This window comes from Nanorana parkeri, unplaced genomic scaffold (assembly GCF_000935625.1).
Source record: "Nanorana parkeri isolate BGI_ZX_2015 unplaced genomic scaffold, ASM93562v1 scaffold23, whole genome shotgun sequence".
In the NCBI taxonomy this organism is placed as follows: Eukaryota; Metazoa; Chordata; class Amphibia; order Anura; family Dicroglossidae; genus Nanorana; species Nanorana parkeri.
Window position 1 is genome coordinate 3,164,945 of NW_017306291.1, and position 12,411 is coordinate 3,177,355.

The 12,411-nt window shown below is 44.6% G+C and overlaps 1 protein-coding gene across 1 annotated transcript in view; it reads left to right on the forward strand.

The window, feature by feature from the left end:
- Positions 1-12,411, forward strand: part of CUBN (cubilin) — a 152,952-nt gene that overhangs the window by 55,906 nt on the left and 84,635 nt on the right. Inside the window, exon 28 of the mRNA XM_018564195.1 lies at positions 8,126-8,285. Coding sequence (XP_018419697.1) covers positions 8,126-8,285 — 160 coding nt within the window. The remainder of the gene's footprint in view (positions 1-8,125; positions 8,286-12,411) is intronic.

A 12,411-nucleotide genomic window follows, 5' to 3' on the forward strand; every position in this document is an offset into this window, starting at 1 on the left:
CATTTATAGTATCAAATTTGCAGTTAGTAAATCACCACCACATCTGCTTCATCATCTCTGAGTGTCTGAGGTTCCTCCAGATTGGTGAAATGGTGCATAGTTTGATGCCAAGCAGGGGAAACTGACTCATTGTGGTCACCCAAACAGGATGTTATAGTAAATGTGCAAATGCACAAACTCTAAAATACAGATGTATGGAATTACTTGGACCTGGCATGCAATAGGGGGAGAGAACATTACAAATAATTCATTTGTAGTTCATTAAAACAAAACATTTAATGCAACTTTGCTGCTAGCTCCACCAAATAAAACTGGAAGCAGCCTGGAAGAAGAAGATAAATACCAATTTGGCGCACAGTATGCAGGGCCGGATTTACTCTCCCTGCCGCCCCAAGGCCAGGTTCCACAATACGCCCCCCCTGGGCTGAGGGAAATCCGGGCCTGACAGTATGTTTAATCTTTACTCTCTTACAGAGCTCCAGACACTGCCCTGATCTGAAATTCAGAGATGTGTGTTGGATTCCTGGTCCTCCACTAGGTGCTATGGTTCCTCCTGCCGGCCGCTACATTGCTACCAGTGGCGTAACAATCGCCATAGCGACCCAGGCTGCCGCTATGGGGACCGGGGCACAGGGGGGCCCGGCCAGGACATCCCCCTGATGCCGTGCGGGCCGCCTGGGTCGCTATGGCATGTCAGGCTGCTGGTTGTCAACTGTGGGTGTGAGAAGGAATGTGTCACTGTTAGATCACTGACAACATGTCAGTGATCCTTGCAGCGGTGTGTTCCTTCTCACAGCCACTTCTGTGTCAGTGACAGCCAGCAGCTGCAACGGAGGAGGTGGGGCCCGGCGACGGAAGAGGAGGTGGGGCCGGTGACATCAGAGGAGGATGGGCCCAGCGATGGAAGGGGAGACAGGGCCCAGCGATGGAAGGGGAGACGGGATCCTGTGCCGGAGGAGGAGGCGGACAGCGGATCGGGGCTGACAGGTAAGAGGTGTGCAGGGGTGTGCAGCCCACCTGAGACCATGCCAGAGCCCACCATAGAGAGTCTATAGTGGGCTCTGCAGGGTCACCCTCAGGTGAGCTGTTTGGGATCTCAGGTAGGCTCTGCAAGGGACGTAACTAGAAATCACAGGGCTCCATATCAAATTTTGCTATGGGGCCCTGTGTTTTCTAGTTACACCCCTGATTGCTACTGTGTCTTTTAATGACACAGGGGGCAGTAGGAGGAATCACAGTGCCCAATGGGGGCCCCGTTATCTCACTCACCTGGAAATGTCAGATAGCAGTGGCATCTAGAGCACTCCAAGGGACTGAAGATTTATAGTAAAGCTGGAAAACAACTAAATATACTGATAAAAAAAACATATATTGGAGTTTTCCTACAGGCAAAAAGAATTGCATTTCTGTCCATCCATTGCTGAGATTTACACAGCCCTGATAAACAGCACAAGCAGCCTGATGATCTGATTTTTGTTTGCTGTAGTTATTTAGCACAGTTAGGACCCCTCTGCACATCCAGAATGTGATTAAACAGTGATGGAGCAGCAGAAGACTGTTGAAGTAATCTCTCTGCTCTCACAGCATATGTAAATACAGGACACCTGATTGGCTCAGAGTGCTGTCCCCCCTTTCCCCACCCACTCCCCCCTACGTGCTGCTATACAGGGGATTATTAGAGACTGAAATTAAATCTAATTCAGGTATTTATACTAGCTGCATTACAATACATGCGCTGATTTTTTTAATAGTTTCATTAAATGGTATTTTTTTAACATCTGCCTATAGTTCAGTTTGAAGGGACTGAAGGTGAATGGCAGACTCTGCACTTTAGAGTCCTCCCGGCTTTTTGGGGCTCCTGCAATGCCCATGTCATGTGATGCAGCCCACCATAGAGATGGGCCAATAAGACATTATAGGGGCAGGATGGAGAAGACAATTTGCGACACTAGTCGGAAGTGTCAGAACTGTGCCCAATCAGTCCTTGGATCCTTCACAATCCTACAAGCTACATACCATGGTTGCTGCACATACCCAAAATATCTTTAATTGCGTTATCTACTTACAAATGCCGAGCCTTTCCGAAGTTTGGAACCTTCTGGTGGTGATGGAGTTGGCTTGTTACCTTCCTGCTACACACCTTCCTACTGGCCAGTGATGCAGCCCATTATGCCGATGGGCTAATAGAGATTTACGGGAGGCAGTATGGAGCAGACAAGCTCCAACACTACCCATGCATGTTAGGACTGTGCCCAATCACTCCTTAGATCAGCGGTAGCCAAACTGGGATTTGAAGTTCCACCACAGCTGGAGAGCCGCAGTTTGGCTACCCCTGCCTTAGATCCTTCACAATCATTAATGCTGCGTACTGTGGTTGCTGCACATACCTGCAACATCTTTAATTGCCATATCTACCTGCGTATATCGAAGTGTCAGAACTGTGCCCGATCAGAACATCCTGACACCATTTCAGTATTACAGATAAAAGCATGAAATCCCTCAGTATGTTATTATGCAGCATGCTGTATAGGACTTAACAGCAAAAGTATGCTTAGCTAAAGTTCTGTAGCAGGGACGGAGAATATATGCGTTAACATTAGCATAGAAAAAAACTTGTAATTCACAATGCTTTCCTCATTCAGAACCCTGACATGAATGAGTCATTTCTTCTCTTTTTTTTTTTTGTTCTAAAAGAAAAACTGTCAGCTGCCCCGCCCTGCCAGCTCAGAGCAATGTGACCGTTAGTTGTTGGTAATGAGAAATAAAAGGCTGATTTGTGCTGGAGAATCGGTGAAATCGGGACGGCATGTACAGATAAAGTGAAATGCAGAAAAATATGATGATGCTGTGCAGTAACTGCTTCGGTCTGGTGTTCAGTTAGTTTTTATACCTCTGCGTGAAGGATTGAGTTATGTGGATTCGTGTCTTTTTATCATCACATGGAACTATTTATTGCATTTCCTTATATAAGTCTTATTTCAAATGTAGGTAAAACCAAAAAAATGTTTTCATCCTGCTGGACTTTCAGCTTTAAATCTGCCAAATACATTCCATCTGCATCAAAACAAAAGTATGCAGAGTCTTATGCTGGCCATATTCAAATTGAATTTCCTGAATTGGACGATATTCAATTCCTGGGTGACTATGCCGGTGTTTTATCGAAAGTTCCAACTACCTCACTGCCGGGTACTTGCAAGTTGGAGCTTCCGACCAGACGGCGTTAGACTGCAAAACACAAAGGCTGACGGAGCTCTGTACAGCTGCATTTTAACAATATTCAGTAGGTGGCATTCTGAAAACACTATGCGCACATGCGCACCGCAACTGTACAGAGCTCCATTCTTTCTGAGCACCGGAAGTGAGGTAGTTGGAGATTTCGACGAGTTGGAGCTTTCGATAGAACACCGGCACGATCTGCTGGTCCATCCAATGGGCTTCAGTTACTGTTTAGGTATTCTGACAGACGCAGGATTTCTGTAGCATGGATATGGGAATCAAGTCATTTTTCCTGTTCAGCCCTGGAGGGCTAAAAGAGAAAAATCTGCCAGCTTTATAGTTAGTTTTTTTTAGAAAGCAGCCACAGACTAATTAGAATAGGTTGTCCCCTGCTGCGGAGAATGACACTTGATCTCTCTATGGAGGCAGAGGTCTGTCCGCAGAGGTCCAACATGCCCGCTGATGAATCAGGGCTGCAAATTCCTATACTCATCAGCACCATCTAGGGGCACTAGTGCCATGTGAATGGCATTGGCCCAGCGATTATAATAGAACATCATAGTGTTGAAATCTAGTTTACAACTGGTAATGAAATCTGACAGCACAGTACAGGCAAGGTTAATTTTGGTAAACATTAACTACCCAGCTCCCTTAAACTAGTAACTAGTTAAACAAATATGCCCTACCCAGCAAAGTATTTCTTGAAATGTTTACCCAAACAGTCTTCATGTTTAAGACCAGCTCAAACTCTTTCAGCTCAGCTTCCCTGTACTTCTGTCCAGTACAAGAACGCAAGGAACAGAGTAGACTCTAGCAGCTCCCCATCTACTAACTTGGAGGAGGGAGGAAGGAGGTGCAGAGAGTGTGTAGCAGAGAAGTGTCTTTCCTTGCTGTACATGTGTGTTTGTCAAAGACACAAACAGCTTACTAGCACACACAAGGGTTGCTCCATAGGACCCTGCAAGGGAAAGGAGTCACCCTAAAACAGGATATCCGGGCCAGTGCTCAGAGGACCAGCTGATTCTGCAGGAAACTAAGCGTTTAAACTAGGGATGCACTGATACCGATGCTGGTATCGGTATCGTTGCCAATGGCGAGTATTTGGGCGAGTACTAGTACTCGCCCAAATACTCTGATGCCCAGCCCGATGCATCCGGCATCAGGAAGCCGGGCAGCACGTCATTACATGCTGCAAGGCGTCCTGTTTTGCCAGGAAGCCGCCTCCATGCTCCCTCGTCATGAGGCGACGAGGAAGCATGAGAGCGGCTTCCCAAACAATCAGAAAGCCGGGCGCCGTGTCATTACACAGCGCCCGGCTTCCTGATTGGCCAGAAAGCCAACTCCATGCTTTCTTGTCACCTAGTGACGAGAAGCATGGGCACGGCTTCCCTGCTAATCGGGAGGCCGGGTGGCGAGTCATTACACACGGCCCGGCTTCCCGGCTAATGAGGAAGCCAGGTGGCGAGTCATTACACATCGCCTGGCTTCCTGAATGGGACTTCCGGTACTCGGTATTCGGTATCGGCGAATACCGAAAGGAAAAATCGGTACACGATACCGAAATAACGGTATCGGTGCATCCCTAGTTTAAACATCAAGGAGCAGTAAGTGATTTCATCAGCATTTGAAATGGCTTAAAAACCTTTTGTGTTTAATATCACTTTAAGTCCCTTCCTTAAAGGGAAACATGAATAAGTCAAATGATAACCACAATTATTAAATATTTTTTTAATTATTCTCTGTAAATGGGAATATATAACACACACAGACAGGCGGAAGCATGCAGAAGCCTGCGGAGGGATGAGGTAAATAAACTGCCATACCATAGACAAAAATGAGCATTTACAGTAAAGTGACACTAAACTCAAGAGTTAAATCTTACAGATCCATTCATGTTTCTTAACTTTGATTTAAAAAATGTCTCTTATTTGTGTATCAGTCGGCTGTAGATCCTCAAATCATCTCTGAATTGGTGCTGACACTGTCCTTCCTTCTGGAGGGTGGCTACTTCTGTTCCCCATGGTCCCGATGTGTGTTGTAAAGTAGTCACCGCTCCAAGCTCGCTCCAGTAATGGACTACAATCTCGCGTTTAGCTTACTAATTCGTGCTGAGTTTGTAGGCCATCATGGAGGCAAGCTTGGAGTGGGCTGGACACAGGGCTGGATTAATATAGGGGCTACAGGAGCACCGGCTCCAGGTCCACCCCTAAAAATTGACCTGGCCGGCTTGGTTCCTTGGCTGAACTCAATCAGGCAGAAGGAGATAATGAGGTCACCAGCACACCAAGGTCCACTTGATCGGTCTGTCTTTTATTGACGTTTAGATAAACATGAAGTCACAAGCAAATGCAACGTTTTGGAACCACGTGTGATCCCTTCATCAGGCAAAACAATGTGACATCACATTGTTTTGCCTGACTACATGTGGTTCCAAAATGTTACATTTGCTTGTAACACCTTGTTTATCTAAATGGCAATAAAAGATGGCTCGATGAAGTGGACCTCTGCTGCTTCCTGTCTGACCAACCAACCAGGCCAATAATGCTCCTAATCTGGCCTTGGGAACAAAAGTAGCCCCCCTCCAGAAGAAAGGACAGTGTCATCAGAGATGATGTGAGGATTGTAATGAACTACAATCTCATACTAATTTGTATTGAGATTGTAGTCCATCACAGGAGTAAGCTTGGAGCGGTGACTACTTTACAACACACACAGGGACCATGGGGAACAAAAGTAGCCACCCTCCAGAAGGAAGGACAGTGTCAGCACCAATTCAGAGATTTTTTAAGATTTAACTCCTGAGTTTAGTGTCACTTTAACCCTTGCAGTAGAAGGGTAACTAGAACTAGTTTGGCTCTAATGATTAAACAGCTTAGATCAAATTAAATCTAAATGCATATTGTATGTGCTGTAAAAGCACCTTTGTGAACAGACCGTGTGGCTACAGATCACAAGTCATGAAGTTGAAGTCTTGTGATCTGTACTAAAATATGCAAAATGCGCTGGTCAGATATCTGTCTAAAAATGATGCATGCCAGTTCCCCATTTGGGAGCCTTACTTCCACTCACTGCTGCAGAGAGTAGTGTCAGTTTACGGGAGGTTGCCATGGAGATGGAGGTCTGTATATACCGCACACACGCGGTCAGGAAATGGTGTCAGTTCTGTGCATTGAGACTGAAAGAGAGACAACGCTATTTTTGTTTTATTGGGTGTTGCTAAGAAATACGGTGAACACAGAGAAAATGCCCTGTTCTCAGTTTGACACGTAGGCAGTGAATATATGAAACTATATGAATGAATTCAGAAACTTTGTTTCACTTAGAGATGTGACGCATGTTTTTAGGACGAAAATACAAAATGAGCACAAAAGTGGAGTCATTACCCAGTCAGGTTATGATGGAAAAATGACCAGTCGGCAAGAATGCCTAATGCTTGCTATGGGCAACACATATATTCTGTGTATATTTTCTTCTACCCGGGTTTGAGGCATTGGCAGCTTAATGGCAGTTGATGATAAATCACATGACCCATTCTGTTCTTACTTCACCCATATGCTACACACTGGCAGTTGATGATAGATCACATGGCTCATTCTGTTCTTACTTCACCCATATGCTACAGACTGGCAGTTGATGATAGATCACATGGCTCATTCTGTTCTTACTTCACCCATATGCTACAGACTGGCAGTTGATGATAGATCACATGGCTCATTCTGTTCTTACTTCACCCATATGCTACAGACTGGCAGTTGATGATAGATCACATGACCCATTCTGTATTTATTTCACCCAAATGCTACAGGCAGTTGATGGTGTATATGGCCAAGGAGCACTATTGACTGTCTTCAGCCCCTTCTTTAGAGTTTACAGTATACTAGTGTACAATGTAAAGTTACCTTATCAAGCAGGAATCCAGGTAAACAGATATACAGACATATATATATATATATACTGTATATACATATATATATATATAGGTGAGGGTTGTGGGTAGTACAGTGGCTTAGTGCAGTGACGTGCGGTACCTCATATTCTGGGTGAGGAATTCCCTGCCCCGCCCCCTTCTGGACAAAGCCACTCCCCCTTCCGGACAAAGCCCCGCCGGGCGAAGCACTGCCTGTAATTAATAGGCAGCTCTTCATCCATGACAGGTTACACAGCGGGGAGGATTTCCCTGCTCTTTAACCTGTTAGATGCCACTCTGAATGGAGAAAAAGCTGTCAGCTTCAGATTTGAAGCCGACAGCTTTTTCCTCCATAATACTAGGTGAGGCTCTGCCTCCTATGCCTCCCCTGACCGCACGTCCCTGGCTTAGTGGTTAGCACTTCTGCCCTACAGCACTGGGGTCCTCGGTCTGTATTCTGGCTAGGATCCTGGACACTACCTGCATGGAGTTTGCCTGTTCTCCCCGGGTTTTGTCTGTGACCTCATTGGGAAGATTTTCCCTCACTTCCTGTCTCCGTGAAACCTGTACAAGAAAAGAAGGGTGTTCACTAGGATAAGAAGGCAGGAGCATTGTTCCCATTGGAGAGATTTACCATCACTTCTTGTCCTGATTTCTACGCATGGGCTGCCATTGATTACCTCTCTTTCTAGTATTGTGACTTAGAAAGAATTGCAGCCAGGCAATTAGTATTTTCAAGTCAGCAATGCCACCCTGTGATCTGTACAGGTTATCTTTGAACACCATTATTTGTCCATTTCCCATAAAAAATGCTATTTATCTATTGCCGAATCTTTGGCTTGGAAAGATCTCAGGTATGCCCCTGCACAGCCAGAATGACAACTTTAATAAACAAGACAGCAATGGCAGCTTTTATATTTCTATGATGACAGGTTCCCTTTAAACAGAGCATGATGCATAATTCACCCAGGAATCCTTTTAACAAGTTTAACTTTTCCCCAGCTCTATGATGGACCCAACGCCCAGGCAAAACTCATTGGAACCTACTGCGAGGAGGCCCTTCCACCAGCAGGGACCACCAATGGTACAAGCCTTCATGTTGTCTTCCAGTCAGATGTATTCGGTGAACGACAAGGCTTTCAGTTAATGTGGAATGTCAATGGTGAGAATAACGCATCTATATTGGTCACAATGTTACACTCTCAATGAATTGTATGAATATTTAAAGCAAGAAAAGGTTAACAAAAGTTGTGAAATGCCAAAGCGCAGGTAAGTAGGGATCTGGGATCAGGCTTCCAAGGGGTTTGACTTATTAATTGAGATAAGCGTGCAAGGAGCAAAGTGCTTAGTGCAAAGTACAGCAACCAATCAGAATTAATCTTTTATGTCAAGTGTGATTCCATACAAAACATTTTCCTTGAAGTAGAACTCCATCTTAAAACTGTTGGTTATGTGTTTAGATGAAGCACTGAGATCTTGAAGAATGCTAAATTAGGTTTTTCTTGCTTAGGAGAATATATCAGAATACAGCCTTATACAGCATTATAGAGCATAGAGAAGGAAACATAAACAGATAGAACTTCCTGTATGCATATAGAAAACTAGCATAGACTAAGAGTGTCCAAATTTTATTTTGTTGGAGTGATTTAATTTTTTTTTCTGCTGCCTGTCTCCATTGATTGGCTTTGCGTTTTCGTAATTTTTATATGTCCTCCCATGATGTTGGCTTGAGTATGCTATGTGTAGTATATGACAGCTTGCAGAGTGGTATTCCCTTTGTTGCTCCAGAGGATCTTCTAATTTCAGGTTGTTCAGCAGAATTTAACATGGAACTTGACTTATCCATTGTGAGTTCCACTTCTTGTTCTGACTCCTGTGCTGCTTCACTTTGCTCACCTTTCTTTGCTGGTTCACTGTGCGAGTACATACACTATATTACCAAAAGTATTGGGGCGCCTGCCTTTGCATGCGCATTAACTTTAATGGCATCCCAGTCTTTGTCTGTAGGGTTCAATGTTGAGTGATGTGCGGTACTTCTTGCTTGGGATGAGGCATTCCCCAGCCCCACCCCCCGCTGGCTGAAGCTCCGCCCCGTCAGATGAAGCCCCATCTCCAACCCATTTCCAAGCTAGTGTAAAAGAGGAAGGGAGGAGACAGGGAGGAGCCTCCCTGTCCCTCACTTCCTCCTCACCGCTGAGGCTCCATGACAGGTTACACAGCGGGGAGGATTTCCCTGCTGTGTAACCTGTTAGATGCCGATCTGAATGGAAAAAGACATGAAGCTGACAGTTTTTTGCTCCATATTTCTAGGGGAGGCTCTGCCTCACCTGCCCTCCCTGACTGCACATCCCTGATAGATTCTGACTATTTGCATATTGTCTTCCATGTTTAATTGAGCTCCGAGCTCTGTTTTATTAAAGGAGAACTATGGGGTCAGGGCTTTTCCCCATAGTTCTCCTAAAGGTCACTCAAACTAGCGTTCTCCCATGACCCAAAGCTCAGTATACTGAGACGCCGCAGCCTCTATCCAGAGGCAGAGCCAGCTGTGCCCGCCCCTCCCCCGTCTGTTCCGCCAGTCAGCGCTGGAGGATCAGACAGGGGAAGGGGGGAATCCCTGCAGGGAGCCGTGAGTGACAGTCAGGCTCTCTGCAGGGATAGATCGAGAAGTGAGCGAGCGCCGGTATGTGTTCGCTTACTTCCCGATCTACTGTGCCGACCTGTGACAGTCTCATTGTCATAGGTCTGCTCAGATTATGAGGCTGAGTGAAAATCACTCACCTCATAGTTCTCCTTTAAATCAGCCTGTTTTAGTTTTAAACACTCATACTGTAATATTTATTTTAGGCAGACACAATGGGAAAAAACTGGAAACAATATATCTCTTCCTCCCGCTGTGTGTTTTATACAGCTGTTCAGCAAAGAATCCCTTTATTATTTAGATTGCAGAGCTCTGTGTAAACACAGAGATGTGTGTGAAGAAGAAGATTCCCAGTCACACAGTATGCCTGGAGTCTAGTAGCCGAGGTTGGAGGTTATTTTTCTAATGACTGAGATGTGTTGGGAAATGGAAGTGACTTATCAGCCTGAGACAAACATATGGTGACCTCTTGGTGCTGATTAACTGATGATGCCGTTGCATCAGCTCTGGAAAGAGAAAGCTTTGCGTGGTCTTCCGAGAGCTCATTTGGTTTATCTGTGGAAAAAAAAAAATTGTCTTTGGTTAAAATACTTGTCCTCAAATTTCCTCTCCAGGAACTGTGAAGCAGTCCTTTCCTCCCGTGTTATATACAAAAGCCATTGGTGCTTACCATTACATAACGCAGGCCTTTCATTATGGTTATATTAAAAAATAAATCTTGAAATGGTAACCATAGAAATAACATGCCAGAGTTGCAAGTGTCCCTGTCTGGTCCACACATTCCTTGCATATTCTGTGTAGGAGTGTATTCTGGAGCTGCCAGTTTGACTCAAACTGCATAGAGATGTGGGAGACATCAGACACTGATCTGAGTAACCATGACTGGGGATCGGAGGAATTGCTGACATCACTTGACTAGCAGGCCAGAAAAGTTGGGCTGTTAGAACAGATTGGTTATAGACATGTGCAAAGTTTTGACTGGAAGAGTGATCCTGTCATGAAGGTCCTTATTATGGCACTTCCTGTTATAGGGTGACAATACTCTGTCCCTGTCTTTCAGCGTTGCTCCTTGCACACCCCGTAACATAGGCTTCTGATGGAGACTACAGGTGGCCACGCTAACACAAATTGCACTGGCATGGTGAAGCGCTGCCACCATTAGGAAACCACAATGAGAAATGCTATGCGGCTATCCCTGGTGTGCCTGTAGACAGGCAGTGGCTGTGGAGAGGTTGCAGCATTCAGTAGCACTGAGATATAAGTATGGGAAAAGGTGAAAACAAGTACTTTGTTAAACATAAACAGCTGTATTGTCTATACCAGTTGTTTTCAACCAGAGTTCTGTGGAACCCTAGCCTTCCTCCAAAGATTGGTAAGGGTTCCTTGAGAGCATTCTGACCATCACTGTAGGTTGGACATCAATGTAAGGAGCATTTTTCCCACTGACCCCCAATTAATTGGTTTTAGTAAGGATTCTCAAAGACTTGAAAATTATTTTTGGGGTTCCTCTGGGGTAAAAAGGCTGAGAAAAGCTTGTATATACATATGACTGTGGCAAGCTATATTACATTCAGTTAGGGTTGGCATTGCTTTTAAAAACTTAGCAGACTGTTATTTCACTTTGAACACTTTGTTATAGCATTTTCCTGAAAGTTTTGACCTTGAAAGCTGACAGTTTTTTGAGTTTCCTGTCCAGCAACACCACGAAAAGCATTTTATTGGCTTTTGTCCCGCATTAAATAGCTGAGGTCAGGGAACGATAGGTAACACTCAGCTACTTGCATTACAGCAGTCAAAGATTGCAGATTTTTAATGTATGACTTTTAAAATTGATATATTTAAAAATTATTAGTAATTCCTTTTTAAGTAGTGTAACTTTCTAGCCTTGTCTTCCTACATGTCCTAAAGCCAAACCCTTTGAGCAAAGCTCAGATACGCCTCGGAATTGTTGGAGTTTGCCGGTTCCTCACTCCCCACCCCATCACATCACATGGCGGGCTCCCTCCCTGGCCAATAGAAAAGGGGTTAGAGGTGGGAAGTGACTAGACCAGTTGTCGGAGAGCCCGGACTGTAGAGGTTGGTCACTGAAGAGATGCTGTGGTCAAGTGACAGCAGATTCAGGTAAGTTAAAAGGGGCCTAGGAAGGGTTTTCTTTTTTTTTTTAAAGTGAATGGGTGAAAAAGTTTCATCTGTTTATATTTTGCTTTCCCTGGTTCCTTCTTTCTTGTTCTCTTCAACATGCTAATGAAATATTACATAAAACCTTTCTATTTTTATTACATTCCCTTTTGTAGACCAAGTGCTAGTCTGTGTAATGCAGGCAGATCATAGCTGGTGGGATAGGTAACAAGGTGCTCTATGTAGTAGCTTCCTGAAAACAGTAAGCTGTGGTAATGTCCATGTGTGATGCTAAGCCTCCATGATTGAAATAACTTAAATCAAATGAATAAACAAGGGTAAACTAGGAACATGAAGGTTGGGGAGGAAAGGGCTAGGTCAGGGCTGGACAAATCCCAGGAAAAGGTAGCCATTGCTTCTTAAAAATTACAGCTGGCACCTTTTGCAGGTTTCTCTAGTTTATGTCAATGGAGCTGGTCTCTAAAGAAAATCTTGTTGGCTCCTGGATTGGACATATTGGCTCCTGAATTGC